At 33.9% G+C, this 24,284-nt stretch overlaps 1 protein-coding gene across 4 annotated transcripts in view; it reads left to right on the plus strand.

The window, feature by feature from the left end:
- LOC150097387 (spectrin beta chain-like) overlaps positions 1-24,284 on the plus strand; it is a 795,721-nt gene that overhangs the window by 700,247 nt on the left and 71,190 nt on the right. For all 4 annotated transcript variants that reach the window (XM_090407783.1, XM_090407784.1, XM_090407785.1 and 1 more), the window contains exons 41-42: positions 13,730-13,851; positions 13,944-14,029. In XM_090407783.1, coding sequence (XP_090263909.1) covers positions 13,730-13,851; positions 13,944-14,029 — 208 coding nt within the window. The remainder of the gene's footprint in view (positions 1-13,729; positions 13,852-13,943; positions 14,030-24,284) is intronic.

A 24,284-nucleotide genomic window follows, 5' to 3' on the forward strand; every position in this document is an offset into this window, starting at 1 on the left:
AACTAACAGGTCACAGGTTCGAATCCACTGTGGGCATGGATGTTTGTGATTGTCTTTAATTGAGAGGTGAATTTAATTTCCTAATGAAAAGTCATGGGAAGACTTTGGTAAAAAAATAGAAAATAAATATCAAGGAGGTGGCAAAATGTTCTGGAGGCTGTTGAAAAAGCTCAGAAATGGAGGAAAGAGTGTTGTAAAAGGAATTAGAGATGATAAAGTTGACGTGAAAACTGGAGAAAAAGATATCCTTGAAGTATGGAGTAATTACTTCTAAAAATTGCTAAATGAAACAAGCAGTGATGATAGAACAGTGATTTAAAAAAAAAAAAAAAAAAAAAAAAAAAAAAAAAAAAAAAAAAAAAACTGACCAGGCATGCTTTCAGAGAGCTCCCGAAAGCTAAGTATAATTTTGAGTGAAAATTAGAATTAGAATATAGGTTAAAATCATAACGTAATATTGTCTAATTTTGGTAGCTTGTTGTGTCTGTGTGATTTTGGTGTGAATTCAGTTATTTAATTTAGTATTTAACGATACGTTTCATTGATTTGAATATGGCGCCAATGCGACGTAAGATAATGGCGTCCAAAAATACGACGCCATTGTTCAAAAACTATAATGTGAGAGAGTTTGTTCATTGTGATGTGCGTGGGATGTATGCATTCCCGAATGAGGCTGGAGTTTGGATTGAAAGTGATAGTGGTGGGAGAATGTGCAGAAAGTGTAAGCAAAGTGAGGAGTTGAAGTATGTGTCAGGTTGTGAAACAGTTATGGTTGAAGAAAGCCAGAATGTGAGTGAAAATAGTGGCTTGATAGGGAATTGCGATGTACAAGATGGCAATGAGAGCGGTGATCAAAGAAAGAGTGAAAGCAACTATACAGAGAGAGAAAATGGTTTGAATGATAAAAAAAATGAGGAATTATTTGTAGGAAGTGAGATCGCTAGGTTGCATGCTGTGATACAAAATGCACAGCGGCAATTAGAGCACCTGCAAAACTCTTTCCAGGGTGATTCGGCTATCATAAATAAACAGCGTAAGAGTGTGAGAGTTTCTGAAATGAAGGAAAGAGTGTTGTATGGTGACTCGTTATTAAGAGGAGTAATAGATGGGAGTGTAACTAAATCATACTTACTGGGTGCGAAATTTAAGGATGTAAGTGAGAGTATTAGAGTGCAAAAACAGGGGGTGAGAGAATTAATAGTTGTGGCAGGTACGAATGAATTGAAAGGTGATAAATTTTTTATGAGAGAGGACTTGAAAGTATTGTTAAAGGTAGCGAAAGAGTTACAGAGTTAGAATGGTGAGTCTGTTGCCGTGGTATGACAGAGAGGAGTTTAGGAGGAGGGCCATAATCGCAAATGACATTATGCGTAGGTTATGCAGAAGGTGTGGTGTGGAATTCGTGGACGTGTGGAATGAGTTTGATGGGCGAAAGGATGGATGGCCTGCATTTAAGATGGATGCATACAAGATGGATGGCCTGCATTTAAATTGACTTGGTGTGCAGAGACTGGAAAGGGTATGTCATGACGTTCTATTTTCATGTTATGTTCTAAATCCGCCATCTTGGTTCAAGTCACTCTTATCAATATAACAACTAATTGCAAATTGATCACCGATCCAAAAGTAGGGAAATTTATAATTATACTGCGCCACCCTATTTTTAGATTAGTCTATATAAAATAGTAGGATCAATTTTTAATCAAGTTAGCAGTCTCCTCATTTATTAGGCTGAATTATTTACTATTCCACTTGGGGTTCCTGCAAGATTCGAATATTTATGAATGGTGCAATAAAAAGGAATTCAGGCAAACACAATATTTAGATTAACAAAATAAAACATTTAATATATGATATATATATAACAAATACAAGAATTCTGCTTAAAAATGAAACAATACAATCAACTTAATACATCTTGCTAAGTCACTCATGCCAATTCAATGTTCTAAACTTTCACATACAATTCACAGTTTCAAAATCACAAGCTTTCTTAACTCAAGTTAGTAAAACGAAACTTCTTATTTAAACAGTCTCCAAATATCTATCAGCTGTACTTAATGTTTAAATTCACAGGAAGCACTAATCAAGGTAGACAATATTCCAAGCAATCTTATTTCGGACTTTGAACTTCGAAGATATGTTAATGTTAGAATAAACAAACAAGTATGACTACTCTTACCAGATACAATCTTCAATACATCAAATAATTGTGAGCACACTTATGAATTAACTTATTTACGTTAGCAGAACACATTAATAAAATTTCTCCAACGATTTAACTGAACTACTGTTAATCGCGCTTCACTACTCTAAAAAAAAAAAACATCAATAAGGCACTGATAATTCTCCTTGTTTACTTTTCTCAAACTAGTTAATTTCAATATAATTCTTCTCTGGGCAACATAGAATTAAGACGTAATCCTAGACTAACTGGAACTAATCAGAATTTTCCATTGAATGTCCAGTTCTTTATTTATCCGGTTATGGCATTAATTTTCCTTTACAACACAGCTGATTTCTCTTGCAGCTAAGTATATGATTCACTACGTTTTGGCTCACTTCTAAACACTATTCTCATGAATTTCTGCCCTAGAGAACTTATAATTTTCTTCCACTTCCTTTGCTTGTATCCTACCTTCCTTCCCGCTCCGCAAAAACTTCCTCTCTTCTCTCTAATTAAAAATCTTCCATCTCTTTTCTCTCCTTTCAGTCCGAAGGTCACGCTCTATTTGACTCGTGCTTGTTTATTTCATGCGTCTCCATGACAACAAATGAATGCAAACATTTCGCTAATGTAATACAATGCTCTACTACTACATGAGTGATTACATAACGTTACATTTTCACAAATAAGAATAAACAGAATAATTGAGCTATTTAATCAGCTTTTTCATTACGTATAGAATTAATTATAATAATACTTTTCGTTACATCATATATATTTTAGTTATCATAAATTTTGCACATATTATTGCTTAATAAATTAATAGTAGGTTAAGTTTAGAATAAATATTTAAATAGTAATCCTAAATTAAGGAATAATAAATAGTTTTTATACAAATCATGCAATGTTAAATGTGAATGAAAAAAAATAAATTACACAACATAGTTTCATTCACAATTTAACAGGTAGATCATGCCTCAGTAACTTGCTCAAGTTTTATAACAAGGTGACGGCTGAACTGGATAAGGGTAATGGGGTTACAGTGATACTGCTGGACCTGGCAAACGCGTTTGACAGGATACCACATGGAATTCTAATCTGCAAACTACAACATATGGGAATGGATATAGGGTTGGTGAGATGGATAGGTGGGTGGTTGATGGAGAGATATCAAAGAGTAGTTTATTCAGGAGTAGAGTCCAAAAGACGGCCTGTGACTAGTGGTGTGCCGCAGGGTTCTGTTCTCGGACCACTGCTGTTTAAACTGTTCATTAACGATATAGGGAAGGTTGAACAGTTCATTTGTTCGCTGATGATGCAAAGTTGGGTAGGGTGATAGTGAATGCAGATGTCAAAATCTTGCAGGATGACTTGGATAGATTGGAGTTCTGGGCTAAGGAGAATGGATATCAATTTAATGTGACAAAATGTAAGGTTATGCATTTTGGGGTGAAAAGATTAGCAGCAGTATACCACATTGGTGGAACTGTACTCCAGGAGATTGATGAGGCCAGGGACTTGGGGGTGTTGGTGGATAGGGAGATGAAGTTTAGGGGGCACATTGCAAAAGTAGCTAAATCAGCTCATCAACTCACTTGGTTGTTGAAAAATACCTTGAGCAGAGAGAAGCAAGTTATTGTACCTCTGTACCGAGCCTTGATAAGACCTCATCTCGACTACTGTGCCCAGATTTGGTCACCTCGGTTCCTTCTTGATGGGGAGAAGGTGGAGAGGATCCAGAGGCAAGTGACTAAGATGATAGCAGGTCTATGGAATGAACCATATGAGAACAGGTTGAAGATTTGTGGGTTGCAGAAACTAGTTGATAGGCAGAGGAGGGGAGATAAGATTGAGACATTCAAATTGCTAAAGGGATTCTATAGGATTAATTCAGAGGATATTTTTGAGATCAGGACTGGTGGTGGGAGAACTAGGGGACACCTATGGAAGCTGGACAAGAGTGTGGTTAGCAGGGGTGTTAGAGCTGGGTTCTTTACTTTTAGAGTGGTAAATGAGTGGAATAAGCTGCCAGTCTATTGTGGGCGCTATGACGGTGAGCGAGTTCAAGGCAAGGTATGATAGATACTGTGAGAATGTCGTATACTTGTGTAGACATGATGTTTAGGGCCTCCCTCAGTGAGTCTAAGGACCCCTGGAGCCGCCCGAAATAATAATAATAATAATAATAATACTTGAAGTAGAAAAAGCCATCAGAAGCCTGAAATGTGGAAAGGCAGCAGGAGTAGATGATATTCGACCAGAAATGCTGAAGTATGGAGGTATAAAAGTCTTACAGTGCCTGCACTGCATAGTTCAGAAAGCCTGGACAGAGGGATGAATTCCCGATGATTGGAGAAGAGCTCTCATAGTACCCATATATAAAAAGGGAAATAAAACTGTGGAAATGTGGAAAGGCAGCAGGAGTAGATGATATTCGACCAGAAATGCTGAAGTATGGAGGTATAAAAGTCTTACAGTGCCTGCACTGCATAGTTCAGAAAGCCTGGACAGAGGGATGAATTCCCGATGATTGGAGAAGAGCTCTCATAGTACCCATATATAAAAAGGGAAATAAAACTGAATGTGAGAATTACAGAGGTATTTCCCTACTGAGCGTTTCTGGTAAGATTTATTCAAGTATACTTGAGAAACAGTTGAGAAGGATTCTGGAAGGGAATCTTGGTAAAGAACAAGCTGGATTCAGGCCAAATAGAGGCTGTCAGGATCAAATTTTCATGTTACTAAATAGTTGATAAATCATGGCAATATAACAAAGATCTATATGTAAGTTTTGTAGATCTGCAAAAGGCATATGACAGGGTTTTAAGAGAGAAACTGTTCAAAGTGCTGCAGTTATATGGTGTCAATGGAGTATTATATCAAGCAATACTTAGTCTTTGAATTATAAGTCAGCAGTTAGAATTGAAGGTAGTACAGGAAGATGGTTTAATATTAAATCTGGTGTCAGATAAGGATGTACCTTATCCCCTGTATTATTTATTATCTATATGGATCACATTATGAAGGAAAGTGGTATTAAACCTGATATTAAAATTGGAGATGTTAATCTCAGCTCTTTGCTCTATGCAGTTGATGTTATACTTCTAAAGAAATCTGCTACAAGTCTGCAAGACTCCCTGACTCAATTGAATAAATTGTGTAATAGATTGGTATGAAGGTCAGCAATAACAAGACATAGACATTGAAAATATCAGCTGCATTGTGAATGGAGAACCTATAGAACAAGTAAAACATTTCATCTACTTAGGCACGATTTTTTGTGAAGATGGTAAATTAAATATGGAAATAGATAACAGAATTAATAAAGCTGGTGTGGTAGAAGTCAACTGAATAAATTTATATGGAATAAGAGAGAAATTAGTCAAACAGACTAAATTAGCTCTATACAAGACAGTGTTCAAACCAATTTTAACTTATGGATCTGAGAGCTGGGTTAGAAATAAAACACTTGAACAAAGGCTAGAGAATCACAGGCATGAAAGTCCTGAGAAAAATTGGGGGGTAAACAAATGGCATCAATTCAATATCATATTAAAAACTAGGATATTAGAAAAGAACTTGACATTGTTAGTATCTAGGAATGTATTATCAGAGCTAATCTCAGGTGGTATGGTCACTTAAACAGAATGGGTGAGGAAAGAGCAAAACAAGTTTTCTCTGTTGTAATAGATATGGTATGAAGGTCAGCAATAAAAAGACAAAGACAATGAAAATAGGTAGAATTGTTGAAAATGTCAACTGTGTTGTGAACGGGGAACCTGTGGAACAAGTAAAACATTTCAGCTACTTAGGCACGATTTTTAGTGAAGATGGTAAATTAAATATGGAAATGGACAACAGAATCAACAAAGCTGGTATGGTAGGAAGTCAATTGAATAAATTCATATGGAATAAGAAAGAAATTAGTCGGAACACTAAATTAGCTGTATACAAGACAGTGTTCAAACCAGTTTTAATTTATGGATCTGAGAGCTGAGTCAGAAGTAAAACACTTGACCAAAGACTAGAGACTACAAATATGAGAGACCTGAGAAAGATTAGTGGCATGAACAGATGGCATCAATGGCAATATGATATTAAAAATGAGGATATTAGGAAAGAACTTGACATTGTCGGCATCTAGGAATGCATTAGCAGAGCTAATCTCAGGTGGTATGGTCACTTAAACAGAATGGGCAAGGAAAGATTAGCAAAACAAGTTTTCTCTGCCAGGTTGGCAGGAAAAAGACCCAGAGGAGGATCAAGATATAGGTGGATTGATATGGTACAAAGTGCCTTAGACGATAGAAATATAAGATTTGACAATGTTGGAGTCTTGACAGGTTACAGATTGATTTGGAAGAAAATTGCAGATAGGAAGGTAGTTATGGTGTAAGTTTTTCATGCAGTACTATCATATCCTGTACACCACTTGAGAGTACATATCAGGAATTTGTTGATAATGACATTCTTCATTCAGTTTTCCTCTTTTTGCAGATGGGGAGATTGAAATAGACCTCTTCAGCCTTCCTATGATATCAACTAACTCATTTTCAGCTAAATATTTAAATGTAGAAATAGAAAATATAAGCCTGGTATGATGTATAGCAGCTTTTAAATTTCCATGAAAATAGGAAAAATTAGTCACAACATCAAATTAATATACAATCGTGTTTTTAACGATACATGTTCCGGGACATACATACTAGAATAAAAATGTAGTTTAATATTGATTATAATATGGCATAAATATTTTGAGATACTCATGTTGAAGGCTTAATGAAGTGAATCAGCACTGAGAAAGAGTTAAAAATACTATTTAATTCTTCCAGTATTTTGTCTCATTCACAGAGACATAATGTGACTTGTAACACAAAACGAAGTGAAACATGGAGACTAAAGAGAAGTCCTAACTAGGTGGGACATCAGGGAATACATAATGTGACTTGTAACACAAAACGAAGTGAAACATGGAGACTAAAGAGAAGTCCTAACTAGGTGGGACATCCTCTATGGACACCTGTTGGTGGCCTAGGGTATAAACTGGTATCTCGAAGTATTATTATTTCCTATATTTTGGGAAGCTTTATGCAATTATATTTATTGAAATTAGGCTGGTTTTTGCAAGCACATGCAGATTCTAAAAACAGTCTTTCTGTTCTAAATGAAGTTTGCTGTGATGGAATGTGATTATCCATTTCCAGGAGTTATATCCAAAGAGCATTTTATGTCTGACACATTCCCTAATCTTCAGTTTGTCAAGCCAGATAATGGTTGATGTTCCTGCATTCTTTTTTCCACATTACAAGGCCCAATTGACCATAGTCATAACTGCAAATGTATTTTTTATGTTCTTCTATACAGATGGTGGTCAGTTTTCCTGTCTGTCCATAGTTGGCCAACTTGCAGGAACCAGGAACTGAGAAAAAGAAAGGAGTTCGTCCTTAGGAGCCAACTAAAGTAGATAAGGATAGTAGTTTCATGTGGGGCTTGAAAGCTATGCAAAGGTTGTATTTCTTTATGATTCTGCCTATTTTTTCTGATGTGCCTCAGACATTGGGGACGGTGTACTCTTTAGTACATCATTTTCCACATGAGTTCTTCCCAGCACTTAAGCCTTAACATATTTTGAAATAGATCCCACATCTAATCTTCATTATGAGCAAGAAAATGAAGTCTATCCATCCCAGAACAAATGCTATGTGCAAGAATGTTGTAATGACAAATGCCTGTTAGAATCCTTTGTGAAAGTTTGAATTGATTAAATAAAACAAGAAATGAATGTTTCTTACAAAAATAAGTTTCCCAGACTTTGTGAAAACACTCATCCATCATTGTAGTCCACACCAAAACTTTGTATAATTTTCATATTTGTAAATTCTCTTGTGTGAAATTTTGTATTTGTTCTAGAGGATTTTATGCCTGACACATTCCCTAATCTTCAGTTTGTCAAGCCAGATAATGGTTGATGTTCCTGCATTCTTTTCTCCACAGAACAAACTATTTTATCAAAAAGTATGCTTGGTATGTCAAAATAGTTGGTGAAAATACATTCTATACTGAACTTATGTTCACCCATTTCTCAACACTGAATATTTAGATCAAACACTGCATTGTCAAAAGCAGCTGCTGCTTACAACAAGAGGGAGATTTTCAGGGAGGACATTTTCAATGCTAAATATATACGAGGGTGGTCTGAAAAGTTCTCGGCCTAACAATGAAAAAAGGGATTTATGATTTCAAAATTATTTTTATTTTTCAACATAATCTCCCTTAAGACTAATGCATTTATTCCAACAATGCTCCAGCACTATTATCCCATCCCTGTAGTGGTTCTCAGTAAGATCTGCAAAAGTAAGATCTATAGCTGCAATCACCTCTTGATTCAAAGAAAAACACTGACCAGTGAGGAAGAGTTTTAGTTTTGGGAAGAGATAGAAGTCAGAAGGAGCTAAATCTGGGAAATAGGATGGATGTTCCAACAATTCATAGTGCAGATTCCTTAATTTTCCCATTGCCAAAACACTTTTGTGGGCAGGTGCATTGTCCTAATGAAAGATGATTTTTTTTCTTTTGCAAACCGAGTCTTTTCTCATGAATTTTTTCATCTAGTCTGGTTAAAAGATTGGAATAATATTCCCCAGTTATTGTTTTACCCTTTTCAAGATAATTAATAAACAAAATGCCTTTAGCATCCCAAACACCGATGCCATGACCTTTCCTGCTGATGGAACTGACTTTGTCTTCTATGACGCTGAACAACTGGCTTCTGTCCACTGTTTTGACTGCTGTTTGGATTCTGGTGTGTAATGGTGAATCCAAGTCTCATCCATAGTAATAAATCAGTGCACAAATCAGTTTTATTCTTGTTAAAATGCTCCAAGTAATGTTCAGAGATTTTCATGCCAGTGCACTTTTGATGTGCTGTGAGCAAGTAACCTGTGTTGCACAAAGCTTTTTGATTTGCAATTCTTCATGCAAAATGTATCCTACACATTCTTTTGAAATGCCTATATCTCAGCAATTTCAAGCACTTTGACTCAGCAGTCATCCAATACTATATCATGCACTTGATGAATGATTTCTGGTGTTGTTAAACTTTTTGGACGTCCTTCACATGGATCATGTTCAAGGCTGGTATGACCATGTTTAAACTCGGCAGCCCATTTCTTCATTTTCAAAAATGAAGGAGAAGAGTGCCCATAAACTTTTATGAACTTCAAATGAATTTCTTTTGCCATTAAACCTTCCTTTAGAAAGAATTTTATAACTGCACGATACTCAACTTTATCCCTTTCAAAGGATAGACAACACTTTTGCTTCAGACAGTTGTATAAAACAAACTACTTCATAGAATGACTTGCAATTTCACATCGATGCTTATGACATATGTACCAACTTAGAAAAAATAAATAAAAAAATCTTGCCGATAGTGTAGCCATCTATGGTCGATGCCGAGAACTTTTTAGACTACCCTCTTAAAAGTGGCAAATACTTGCCATCTGTGGACTACTCCCATCATACAGCCACATGTTTGTGAGATTCTTCAAATCCTACAATATGTACATATATACTACCAGCTCTACATTGACAAACACCTCTTCTATACTGAACAGGTATCAAGTAAATTTTAATGAAAACACGAATAGATTCCAAATAACCTGTAGATTGTATTTCCTGAAAAGTAGTCTACAGCAATCCAATATTAATAAGTTTCTTCTTTCTCCTCAACTTGCTTTCTGTCCATTCATATTTCAACCTTTCAGATATGGGATAATCATAAAAAAACTTTTGCATATGCAGGAACTGTAGTTGTTGCAATTTTTGCAACAAATCACCCCCAAATACAGTTTTCTGCAAAATGCAAAACTATCGATTAATGAATGCTTTATATCACTTCAATTTATGAATGAAGAAAAGAGATGAACCCATTCTAATGAAATGATATACATATATATATATATATATATATATATATATAGTCAGAGAGAGAGCTGAATTTATCCAGCTCCATAGCAAAGAGGGGAACACTTGATGAGGAAGGATGTTTCAGAGAACTGAGGTAGATGGAATAAAGCAGAACAAGGAGAAACAGGTTTGGTGAACTTGCATTTGGAATCTAAACAGATTTTGGGCAGATCCGGATCATGTTCTAACAAATGACATTCCAATGGAATGTGAAGAAATTGTGGGTGCCAAAACCTTAAGCCAGAGGAGGTCAAAATCAGGATATCTTGCAATGAAGGCCCAAGTGCTACCCTTATGATAGAAGGATCATATAGTGTGTTGTGGACAGTTTATGTGGACTCTAGTTTGCTGTAACTGCAATTTTGAATTCAGCCATAGGATATCAGGTTTGATGTCTGTAAGTGATAACATTTATGTTAGTGTTTGTGTCATGAATGTTACTCAAGTGGATGTGAAAGTGAATTTTAGGAAGATTTGGTTGTTTAACATTTGGTTTTGGGTTAGTTTTTGAGGAAAAGATTATGAAAATTTAGATATGATGCAAGTTTTTCGCTTTTAGCTGTTTTGAAATCAGTTTTGAATGTGTTGATAACTTGCCTGCATTTGGAGCTTTGGTGTAAACAGAAAAGGAATATAAAGCTCTCAATGAAGGCCAGTTGCAGTATGCCAGGTTCTTTTCTTTTTCAGCCTTGTCACACTTATTGGAGAACCAAAGCTTAGATTACAATAAAGAATAATTTAAAGTGTTTCCATTCCTATAAGAATTACTTCAATGATATGTTTCTGTAAATTTTTGGATTAGAATACCAAAAACAGTAATCAATCCAACAAGGAAATGAGGCATAGAAATCAGTAAGATCATCTCTTTGGTGATCCTTTTAGACCACGAGGTGTGTCTAAAAAGTTCTCGGCATCGACCATAGATGGCAACACTATCAGCAAGATTTTTTTTTTTCTAAGTTGGTACATATGTCATAAGCATCCATGTTTGTTTTGTTTTTAAAACAAAACAAACAACAGCTACAGTGTAGTTAAAGGAGTCAGTAGGGAGAAAGAGATCAAGAGTAATTAGGATTATCTGGTATTTCTTGTAGACATGTAAATAATTTGTGTAAAATCATTGGTGATAGCAAATATCTTGGCATATTTACCTGCTTGGTATGCAGTTCAAAAAAGAAAACCAGGTTGAAATTGTGAAAAACAAACTCTCCAAGGAAGGTGACCTCACTAGTGTTGAACTTGAGAAAAATTAACATTTTCTCCAGTCCAATGGATTGTCAGTTATATTTCAATGATTTTTAATGGCTTTTTCTGTACTGTTCCTGCATCTGAATTACATCTGAGATCCAGTTAATAGAACATTTCTCTGTAGAAGAAAAATCATTATTACTTTATTAATGAAATAGAATAGTATATATTTTAAAACAATATAACATATAAAGTTCCTTTCACTCCCCTATATAAGATATTACTATATCCATATCACTGAAACCATTGCATCCAACTTATTAAAAAAAACTTAGGTGGGCATACTGTTTTGGATTGAGACAAAATTATGTACACTCTGGTAAATCAAAAGTGATTACAAGGAATACTGAATCTGTATATCTTAAATATCACTGCTTCTCTTCCTGAGCAAATAGAAATTGTCTCAGATAAAGAGGAATGGGGGGTGGGGAATAGCAGGACATTCACATTTAAAATGCAGCCCAGTTCTCTTCCAATGTGATTCTGACTTATGATTATCACCAGTACTTCAGAGCAGTTCTCAGGCAATTAATACTTATTAAAAGTTCTAATAAAAAGAAAAATGTATGGACTGCTACACAGAGTTCCTCTTTTACATAGCGCCATACCAAGATGGCATTTTTTTTCTGAAGATTGTATTCTCATATGCTCTGTCAGTTTTGAAACTTTAAGTTTCAAAACTAATACGTGTCTTCCTTTGAATTTAAGATTCAAAGGAAGACTCTTATTATTTTTAAATAAAATTTACTCAACTGGTATCCCCTCAATAGAATGGAAAAAAGCAATTGTGATTCCTATCTTTAAGAAAGGTAATAGAGATGACCCTAAAAAACTATAGAGGTATCAGTATACTAAATTTATGTTACAAAATATACAGCAGAATCTTAAATAACAAACTAATGAAATATTCCGAAAACTTTATTCTAGAGGTACAAAATGGATTTAGAAAAGGACGATCATGTATAGACCCAGCCTTCTGCCTAAAATTAATAATAGAGAAAAGAAGAGAATATAATTTAGAAACACATATTGCATTTATTGACTTTGAAAAAGCATTTGACAAAGTTAAAAGAAACATATTATTTAACATATTAAAAGAAAGACAAATACCAAACAATATCCTAAAAGCTGTCACAAATATATATGAAAATAATCAAATACAAATAAGATTAAATCATGAGCTATCATATACAAGAGAGAGAAACCAAGGGGTCCGACAGGGATGTCCCCTCTCAGCAACTCTTTTTAATATCTACTTTAATAAAATGGAGTAAAAATTTACATCAAGGAATTAAACTTTCACCTACAGTTAACTTAAACACTCTCCTCTTTGCAGATGACCAAATAATAATTACAAATTCTGAAGATAACTTACAGAAAGCTATTTTAAATCTAAATGAGATATCCAAAGATTATGGAATGATAATATCAACGGAAAAATCAAAAACTATGGCCTTTAAAGGACAAGATCCAGCAAGAACTGAAATAGTATTAGATAACAAGATCTTAGAACAGGTGAATTCATTAAACTACCTAGGATGTATGATCACTTATGAAAATGAAAAAGATATAAACATAAAAATTGCAAAATATTTAAAAATAACAGGAGTAATTAACTCTATATTTAAACCAAACCTAGTTCAAAAACAAACCAGGCTAAAAGTATACAATACATTAGCCCTACCGGTCTTAATGTATGGAAGCGAAATCTGGACAATAAAACAAAAAGACAAACAAAGATTAACAACAGCAGAAATGAAGTTTAGGAGAAAAACTGCAAAGTTTACCCTATTTGATCACAAAAGAAACAAAGATATTATGAAAGAATTAAACCAAGAACCAGTAATTGAAAAAATTAAAAAATATAAACATAGATGGATGGAACACGTTCAAAGAATGAAAACAGGAAGATTACCAAAACAAGCCTTAAAGTACAAGCCATTAGGAAAAAGAAAACCAGGACGTCCTCTTAAATGATTCAATGATGACTTCTAAGGCCAGAACAGGCTATACTAGCCTAAATCCTTGATACGTATGATGAAGTTTCAAGCATATTTTTTTGCTACTATTATAAAATAATAATGTATATATATTATCCTTTCTTGTAATACTTTTCAATGCCAAGATAATCCCACCCCAAATATGTAGAGAATATATGATTACCCCCCCCCCCCCTCCAGAGTTCAATTCATGAACCATGTTAAAGAGCAAATAGTATTTTTCATTCAGTAGAAGAGGAAACTCCTCTGTTGAAACTTGTTTCCAAATAACTTATAAATCTTTGGCAGAAATCATAATTCTATCTTTAGGTAATTTTTTTTTGATATATGTATGTATGTGTTTTAGTTTGAATTGAGAGAAATGCGCCAAAGGGAAGAGGAAGAAGCTGAAAGGAGAAGGCAAGAAGAATTAGCCAGGTTAGCACAAATACAGCCACCTCCACCTGAAGAACCATCTTCAGTTGAAAGGTCAGTTTACTATTCAGTAACTACTTATGTTATAGATACTTTACTTTTAATTTTTTATTGGGGTATATAGTAACTATAATTTTTCCTGGCAGAGTGGATGTTGAATCTTCACCTGAGAAAGAACCACAGCCTGTTGTAAATGGAGAGGAAATGCCAGTAGAGACTAAAGTATTAGAAGGTAGGTTTACAGTAAAGTATTTAAGGTAAACTTTTTTTTTAATAAGTCGATAAATTGCAAGGTATTATGAGGAGTCAGTTGAATAAAATAATAAGAGAGAGAGAGAGATACGAAATTCCAAACTAGCTGCATACAAAGCAGTGGTCAAACCAATTTTAATATATTGATCTAAGATTAGAATAAGAAAGTTAGAAATAACTTGAATCAAAGACTAAATACTGCTCATAAAGTGAGGTATAGCAGAGAGAGCGAGAGACACATCAGAGCTGAACTAATGGTGATGTAGCCACTTAGATAGAATGTGAAATGAAAAATTTTGCCAAAATAAATAAGTTTTGAAAAACTGGATCTCTTTTAAATAGGTCTTGCTCTGATCGTGCTCTTTTGCCACAACTGATGAAAGAGGTTAGACTTAGCTGAAATTAATTACCCTAAGAGGACCAGAAAGATTGCTCAAGAGGTGGATTTTAATCATGTTTATTGCATTAATACTGGAAAAATGAAAAATCATTTCCATCTGCACAAAATTTCACTAGTTGGAGAGTTATGTGCAAATGACAGTTATAGCTGAATCAAATTTTGTAAGTCAGTGACAAAGCATAATTTCATTTTAATGGCATAGTTCATGTTACTGTTATGCATATTAACTTTGAGCCAAGGAACCCTTTGCATTGAAGACTTATTCAGAAATCAGTTGGTGAATTACTGTTAAAGCAGGTATTCGCAATGGGAAAATGATAGCACTAGTGTTTTTTTGACAGGGTTGCATGACTATATGCAATGCTTATTAGAGGAAATGTTAGATAAATATGTTGTCAAGATGCTAAGTTTTCTTTAACATACCTATATATCTTTAACAAGATTTTTTAAAGATCCATAATACCAAAAAAAAAAAAAAAAGTATATCAACTCCATGCAATAGAGATTGCAAAACTTATAATGCAGCAGATGCTTTGTAAAGGCAAATAATTAAGGATTCTGTTAATGTATTTCTTGAACAGTTGTAGTTTGCTGTTCTTGTAGGAAATGATTATAGAGCAGGCTAATTCAGAGAACAAGGGAATATGGAATAAAAGCATAAGGAGTTGATTTGATAAATTTGAAGAATAACTGTATATGGATGATGACCAGCAGTAGATAAATTTATGAATACATCTTCCTTAGCAGATGTATCCATAGATTCTGAAATATCCCATTGCTCTTTACTTCTGTCTTGCTGCTGGTTTGTCATTTGGATTGCTGAGCATATGCTTGATCATAACATCCTCTCTGTTCTTAATAATTGACAACAATACCTTCTTTCATATGCTTATCCATTAATTTTCTGCAATAGATCTTTCAATTTGCTCACATTTCATTCTTCCACTGTTTGTGTAGGATGTTGAAGAAAACATATATGGAATCAATTGCTTTCCTGTGTTTTTCAGTATATCTTCACTAGTTCTCCTTCATAGATTCCCAGGTGGAAAATTGACTATGCTGACTGGGAATACCATTTCCCACCTTATAAAATTTAATCTTGAGACAGTTACTTAAACATCTATGAACAGCACAGTTAATATAGGTAACAGATTTTATTGTTCAAGCATTGACAACTGCACATTTCCAAAACCATATTGATTTCAATATCAAACCCTGAGTGCCAAGTAGCCAAAAAAAGATCAAGGTAAAGCTTGGGGTATATATTTTGGAAATACCCTACTGAATCAAATCTCATAACTTTTAAATATGCTCAGACCAAAGGATATCATGTTACACTTCAGGATCAGAAACAATTGTGGATCTAGTTTACATCATCTTTTAGCCATGTGTCCAGTACAGAAGTGATATAGGATAAAACCTGGGAAATGAAGGATTAGCTAGAATTAGAAAACACAGTGTTTAGCTAGAATTAGAAGATTTCATCACTTATCTCAACAATCTTTGCCCTTGTAAATTCACTGTTGAATTATAGATAAGACTTTGCTGTTTTTGGATAGTTGAGGTATTCAAACAAAACGCACTCAGGTTTTCAGTCTATAGGAAGCCAACGAACTCGGGACATTACCTACATATCACATCCCTTTAGCACAGGGTGGCGATGGGACATCATCCCTACATAATGGGGCTTACAGAATTTCCACAAACTTAGAAAAAAGGAACTAAGAGTTACAATACACAAGTTCAATCCTAACAAAAAAAAAATGCTACAGAAGAACATTAATAAAAAAAAAAAAAATCCATCGTCAACCTCCGAAACAATTAGATGAACAGGTAAACCGAGACACCAGCAGTGATTCTCTCATATATACACTGGTATCCAAAACCTAAGGAAGAATGCTATTTATGAAGATCAACCACAAATTAAGATGAATCAGCTTGTGACAATTTGTATAACTGGTGATTTTGAGTAGAAAGCAAGTACACATTCAAATTTTAAAATTTGAATGTGTACTTGCTTTCTTTCAAATCAAGTGCAAAAGGGATCACGTGGTGGCACTCAACAGGATAAAAAAGGCTACGATAAGCATATTGTGTTTGAGGGAAGTCTTTTCATGAAGGAATAAAGTTGCAAACTTGGACATCTTGTACTTGGACTAGATGATGTCTCAAGGACATCATCTAGTTGATTTCACATGTTGAAGAATTATTGGAAAGGTTGAAGAAGGCCACAGAATTACTGATATTGCCAGAAAGTTTGGAATATCACATAGCATTGCATCCAGGCTCTGGGCAGCCATTGGAATGTGTTCCAGAAGTTTGCTAAGAGATCGCCCTCAGTCTACCATGGAGCACAAAGACAGATTTTTGGTAATAACAGCAAAACGTAATCAATGCAACAAGGGAGGTCAGCTTGCAAGTCAGTTCCATTTAAGCACAGGTATGTGGATATCTCGAGAAACTTGGGCAAGACATGTGCAACAAGTAGACCTGTAGTCTTGCATCCTTTTATCCACAGCTCATCGTAGAGCATGTTTTCAGTTGTATTGTATCCATAAAAATTAGACAATACACCAGTAGGCTAATGTTCTCTTTACAGATGAGTCATTTTAGTCTTTCCTCCGATTCTAGGTGACAATTGATCTGGCATGAAAGTGGTACTGTTTCTAGATTTTTCCTTCCATCCTGTTATGGTGACCATGTATATTCAGTAGATCTGCAGAATTTTAACAGTTAGTCTTTCCTCCGATTCTAGGTGACAATTGATCTGGCATGAAAGTGGTACTGTTTCTAGATTTTTCCTTCCATCCTGTTATGGTGACCATGTATATTCAATAGATCTGCAGAATTTTAACAGTGTTTTTGAAGTATTGATCGTAGTTCATTTTCATGATTTTCTTATTGTTTAACTTCTGATTTTTTACTGTCGAGTTTTAATGCTCATGGGCACTTTTTGATTTCATTTTCAGACTTTAGGTTTTCTCAGTGTCCTTTTTCCCCATTTTGTACTGTACTGTACCCTGGTGACCTAGGATGAATCCACTAATCTGATTGTGTGTTTGTGTTCATTTATACACATAGTGGAATATGTATGCTCAAAATCACCTTGATTCAGACATTTCATCTTTGAAAAAGTGCCTAAAAATTTGCAAAATAATTAAGAACAGTAAACTTTGAAGTGAAAAAAAAAAGTTACGTGAAGGAGAGCAAATAAAAATTTTAAATTTTTTATAAGATTAACTGTTAATAGATGGTTATAAAGCAAAATTGGCCTCGTTCTGTTATTTTCATCTCTTCCTCCTAGACAGCCTTTTGAAAATAAAAACACAATTTTTTTTCTTGCATTTTCAGCATATTTAGTATTTATCCCAATCAGTATGATTTTTTTAAAGATCATAAGTGCCATGGCATGCCATGTGACAATAGCAAATGGATTAGTAAAAGATAAATGAATGAATTCTTTTTTTTTTTTTTTTAAAAGGCCAAATGTCTAAACAGAGGAATTCTAATTTAATCCGTAATCATTGATCGTCACTAATTTCCTATTATATACCCTGAAGGGGTGTACAATAGGGTGACCAGATTTTCAAAACAAAAAAAAGGGAACATTTTGAATTTTTCAGCAATTAAAAAAAGGAACAGAATTCTATTCTTGAGAGACACTTGTGACATTAAATTAAGAATTATAAACACGTTAACACAAGAATATTTTAATGTTTGCCAAATATTTCAGTCTGAAACTAACAGACTATCCTCAGTGGCTTGATAGGAACAGTTTTTACAAGGTGGAATACAAACAATTGATCATTCAAAAGTAGAACGAGCTGCATGATGTTACATTGCTAAGCATTAAAGAGAGGTAAATTTCATCAGTGATGAATAAATTATAGGTATTAATTCAAAATTTCATATAACAATCTTAATTTATAAATTCAATTAAAGATAACATTAGATTAATGTAAGAATTAATGGTCTCAATTTAAAAAAAAAAAAAATTTTTTTTTTTACTGTGTTATCCAGATTAAACTTTCCCATATTTTTGACAAGGATATACAGTCATTTCAATTCAAGTTAGGGAATTGAAGTAAGCCCTCAGCACTCTCTTTGAATAGGCATTCGAATTTATAGTGACATCTGTGTAGAAGGCGAGTCTCGGACGAGAGAATGTTGTGGCTTGTCTCTATCCCATAAAAGAGAGGAAATAGATGGATATTTTGTTAATAGGGATATAAGTGGCTGTTAAATCATATTTCTTCAGAATTCTTGAAATTGGTTCTGAAATTCCGGAAATATATGGAATTGGAACTCGGCATATTGATTCTTTGTTTTTCTGGATTGGATTGGATTGTAGGAATCGAAAAGATGTGTAGTTTTTTTTTGGGAGAAGCATTTAATTTCATGTGATGTTTGATAGTTGAAAGTTCTTTCTGTAATTCATGGGGAGTTGAGCAATTAGTTCTAGCTCGTTGAATTAAACACTTTATGATTCCTGTTTTTTGATAAGGATGATGGGCAAATTGTTTGAGAATGTAACGTCCAGTAAAAGTGGGTTTTTTGTAAGCTGTTGTTGTCAGAATACCTGAAGGTGAGCAGATGAGGAGGATGTCCAAAAAGGATAAATTGTTGTCTGTTTCAATCTCCATGGTAAACTTAATACGAGGATGTAAGGAATTGATTTTGGCTAAAAAGGAAGGTAAGGAATCTCTGTTGTGAGGCCACACTGAAAAGATGTTGTCTATAGATCTAACCCAAAAGGGTGGTTGAGGGAATACAGATGAAAATAGGACGTCTTCTAGATGTTCCAAATAAAGTTGGCTAAAGCAGGTGAAAGTGGACTTCCCATGGCCGTTCCTTCCACTTGGTTGTAGAATTTGTTTTGACACAAGAAATATCCATAGTGCATCACGAAATTGAATAATTTTACAATATCGTGTGGGAAGATGCCAGCAAGTAATTGTAAAGTCTCTTTGAGAGGTACATTAGTATATAGAGATTCTACATCGAAGCTCACCATAAGATCAGTAGGTTGCAATGAGATATTTAATTTATTTAAGAAATCCGAAGAGTTTTTCAAAAAAAGAGCATGATTTGCCTATATGTGATTTCAATAATTTCGCTAAATATTTGGCTAGCAATAAGTAGGTGAATCAATACAGTCAACTATAAGACGGAGAGGAATGTCTGTCTTGTGAATTTTTGGTAGACCATAAAATCTAGGAGGTCTTGAAAAATGTGTTTTTAACCTTTCTATCATTTCTATCATATAGGCAAATCACGCTCTTTTTTTGAAAAACTCTTTGGATTTCTTAAATAAATTGAATATCTCATTACAACCCTACTGATCTTATGATGAGCTTCGATGTAGAATCTCTATATACTAATGTACCTCTCAAAGAGACTTTACAATTACTTGCTGACATCTTCCCACAAGATATTGTAAAATTATTCGATTTTGTGATGCATCCTGGATATTTCTTGTGTCGAAACAAATTCTACAACCAAGTGGAAGGAACGGCCATGGGAAGTCCACTTTCACCTGCTTTAGCCAACTTTTATTTGGAACATCTAGAAGACGTCCTGTTTTATCTATATTCCCTAAACCATCCTTTTGGGTTAGATATATAGATGACATCTTTTCAGTGTGGCCTCACAACAGAGATTCCTTACCCTTCCTTTTTAGCCAAAATCAATTCCTTACATCCTCGTATTAAATTTACCATGGAGATTGAAACAGACAAGTTATCCTTTTGAGAAATTATCAGAAGATAATTATCTACTGATAAGCAGATGCACTAGGTGCACTGAAAAATGCAACAACCTCTGTTTTTTTTCAAAAGGCTGTCTACGCTGAATTCAGTTATGAATGTTTTATCTGTGAATAGTTTTAAGTAGGGGCATGATAGATATTATGTTGCTAGTTAATCTCCCACGATGAGTCTTTGGACTCCATGGTGGTGCCTATGCAATAATAATCATTTTTTTTTCCCATAGAAAGGCTTTAATCAAGATAATTTTTTACTTACATATTCCACTACATGTATACATAAAATATACAAAAAAATCAGACTTCTTGATTTAACCTATAGCAGGGGTCTCAAGTGCAGCGAAGGATCAGTCAATTAGATGTATATCAGATGCTGGCCATATTCAATATTATTCTGTGAACCAAAACATAAACTAAAAAAAGAAAAGCTCTAACAAAGGCCCTTTTGTTGCCAGGCCTTTACGACTTACGTAAACAGTTACACCATCATTTAAATTTTAAATTTATAACCATTTTTATTTAAAAAATTTTAAAATATAACAATTTTAGAAAATTAATAAGTTCAAGTACATTTTATTTATACTTTAAGAAAATGATTTAAATGCCATAATTTTGACTTATAAAAATAAAGATTTTTATCTACGAGTCCTTTTTTTAATTTGATTTTGATCCTGAAACCTGACATCTTTTCCTCTACTAACATGTCAATATCTGCTTTTTTGTTTTATGTTGCAATATGAAGTATTTCCATTTAATCTAGAATCTTTTATCCATGAGTGGAATAATTTTTAATATTCTCCATCAGTAAAAGTTTTCAAAGCACAAGCAATTTTTTCACTTATGGCATAACTACATTTAACAGCACTATTACTTGTTGTGACAACACCCAAAAATATCCTCTGTTGAAACTTCAGTTAATTTTTTAAATCTTTAAGTTTGTCATCATGCATCTTTTCTGTATATTTATCACAGTTCTTATGGTTTATTTCATAATGGCATTTTAAGGTCTCTATTCTTTCACCATGGTGACACTTTGTCTACATATCAAACATGTTGGAATATTATTTACTTTCACAAAGAAATATGCCTTCTCCCATTTTTCTTGAAAAGTTCTGCCTTCTTGAGCTATTTTTCTTTTTTAACTTTAAATTCAGACATTGTTATGGGCAAAAAAAATATAAGTTATTGAGATAACTTTTTATTAACACACTATCATATTGCAATGGTAACCTGTAACTTATTGACATTGTCACACAGCTTAAAATGGCTGCGTGACAAGTAACTTCCATTCAGTGTTTCCAACATTTGATGATAGAAACATGGTACAAAGAATTGTAGTAATAAGTTTTACTTTTGTTTAAAGCTGTCATAAAATATTTAGAAGTTTGAATTTTTTCTGTTTTAATCCCTGCAGGTTGTTAGAAACATTCATTTTTAGAAAAGAAATCATTAAAGATACGGCCCACGAGCTGCCAGTTTGAGACCACTGGCCTATAGAATAGTATACAAAATGGGGGAGGAGAGCAGGAAAAGAGCTGCTATCTTGGTGGGGGGGGGGGAGATTATTCTCCTGGAAATGCAAATAAGAAGTCAAAATGTACATGCACATCATGAGCATTAAAATGGTAGCAAAAAATCAGAAATACAACAATCTTAAACCGATTTTAAAATGATTAATTTTAAAATTCCTTAAAATTATGAAAATTCAAAAATGGATCTTCCAAATAAATGGCCACTGCAATTAATGGGGGGGGGGGGCTTTTTTTTTTTTTTCTTCTCTCTCCCTCTCTCTAAAGGCTTGTGTAACAGAAAAACTGTCTTTCATCAATATCAAATGTATGCAGCTCCCTCCACTTATGCTTTCATATGGGATGACCTTGCAGATCTGTTCCACCTGGAAAGTATTCCTCTCAATTAGAAACCTTCATTGACAATGCCTATACAATAATATTTTATTAATCATAAATATCTTGCATCATTGAACAGGAAAATTTAGAATACTTACATAACATGATGTTACATGGATTAATATCTTCCGAACTAACCACTGTTCCTGCTTCATTATATTCTTATATCAGATAGTTAGATTCTGGAGTGAAAGAGTCAAGTATCTGGTTCTAATGGTATTGGTGTTATGTTTATGTATCATATCTTGGTTGTGGTTCTTTTGAAAAGTGTTTTATATGAGTGTGTTTCAGATAGTGAATTGGATATGTAGTATACTAATATGCATTGGCACTCATGACTGGGACTAGGCTTCTAGTACAGATAGCATCTTCTTAATCAAAAGGTAAGGCATAAGTATTTTTTGCTGATTAACCTTGCATGGCTTACTAATATTTTATACTGATTTTGCCTGTTCACTGCTGATATTTGTCTTGATAAAAACTGTTAGTCTCAAAGGAGGGGGAAATGCCTGTATATTTTCATTAAAATGAAGTAAAAAAATTTAGTGGACTATATGTTTGAAATGTAAGTTCAGCTGTTTTTGTCACCTGTCAGTCTGGAAAAATAGTTATGATTTATATTTAATGAGATTTCTATTCACTACTTTATTTGTAAAATTCTTATAGTGTGTATTATTTGAAATGTAACTAACTTAACAAGAACATAAAAAGCAAAATTCTAACAGAAGGAAAGAACAAATAAAAATCTTTAGACATAAAAAAAGGAACTTTAATTATAGACTATAATGTGTTAATGTTATCTATTTCTGACTTAGAAACAATTCATACTATAAATTGAAAGAAGTTTTACATGTTCATTATTATCTTTATTCATTATTACCTTGTTATCTTTATGCAAGTTATATCTGATCTTCATTTTCTTAGACTGGTGCTTACCAAGTGTTTTATTTCTATTTTTTTAACAAATTGTGTTCCTTCTGCTAGCATTAATTTTATTTGCATTGAGTTACCACTTTTACTTATTTCCATTTCATTGTTTTTCTTCTGTTAGCTTTAATATCATTAGCATTGAATACTGCTTTTGCTTATTTATCACTTTGTGACTGGAATTTCCTATTCATAGTTTTTTTTTTTTTTTTAATTTGCAATGTTTGTTCATATTTTTTGTTTGCCTTTTCAGCGCTGAGAGGAATGATGCTTCCAGCCTTTCCATTTCTTTCCTGTTTAAATTCATTAGAACTAAAATTGCACTTCACATAATTTTTTAGGCTTTAAAAATCGTAAACCTAATAATTAAACTATGACACTAGTAAGCAATGATTCATTTAGTAGTGACAGAAAATTAGCCTAGTGGCTGTGCATTTTGCAACCATATGTCTGAGGAAGGAGTGTCCTAGGTTTGATTCCCGTCGGTGACGTGAGGAGCTGAAGGATCTTCCTCAGCCATAGCCAAGTTAGCCAGTTTTGGGCATGGATAGTGAGGTTTTTACCTCAGTTTATCCTGGGGTTTTTCAGGCAAAACCGGCCTTGAGAACTCAACACTACAGGGCATAGGGCTTGACCACCTTATCCTGTGAACGGTTTGAGGTCCGATGATTAATAAACCCTCGACACCGCAAGGTAAAGAGGGTAAAAGGAACAAGATGAGATGAGAAAATCACAAATCTTAACGATAAGTTTGTTGTTGAAAATAAACAATATTAGGTTCATTTCTAGTGGTTTCCTGCTTTCATGAGTATGTGTGCAGTTGAGTTTGCTTGTTTAGTATTTAGGGGAAAAGAAGTTGTTTACTGATGTGAATAAGATCGTCAGTGAAAATACATTGGTAGAAATGAGTAAAGATGAACAATGTATGAATAATAGCATGAATTAAGCAGTGGAAAATGAAAAAAATGACAAGGTAGTAAAGAAAGAAATGGTTGACTATTTTATGCAGTCTTTCATAAGACAAAATTTGAAACTTTTGAATATCTGGAGAAACATCTAAATGGTATAGCAGAGAAATGGAAAAAAAAAAGAAGTGAGAGGGAAGAGAGACCAGTATGAAAAAGCAAAGGAGGGGGGGGGTAAGCAGATATATTCATATGATGATTCTATGATAAGAGGAGTGCTTGATGAAAGCATGATATTATTATGATCATTTGTTTGTTGGCTGCACAGATTA

This window comes from Typopeltis vanoorti, chromosome 17 (assembly GCF_054136105.1).
Source record: "Typopeltis vanoorti isolate ZY-2024b chromosome 17, IOZ_Tvanoo_1.0, whole genome shotgun sequence".
NCBI lineage: Eukaryota > Metazoa > Arthropoda > Arachnida > Uropygi > Thelyphonidae > Typopeltis > Typopeltis vanoorti.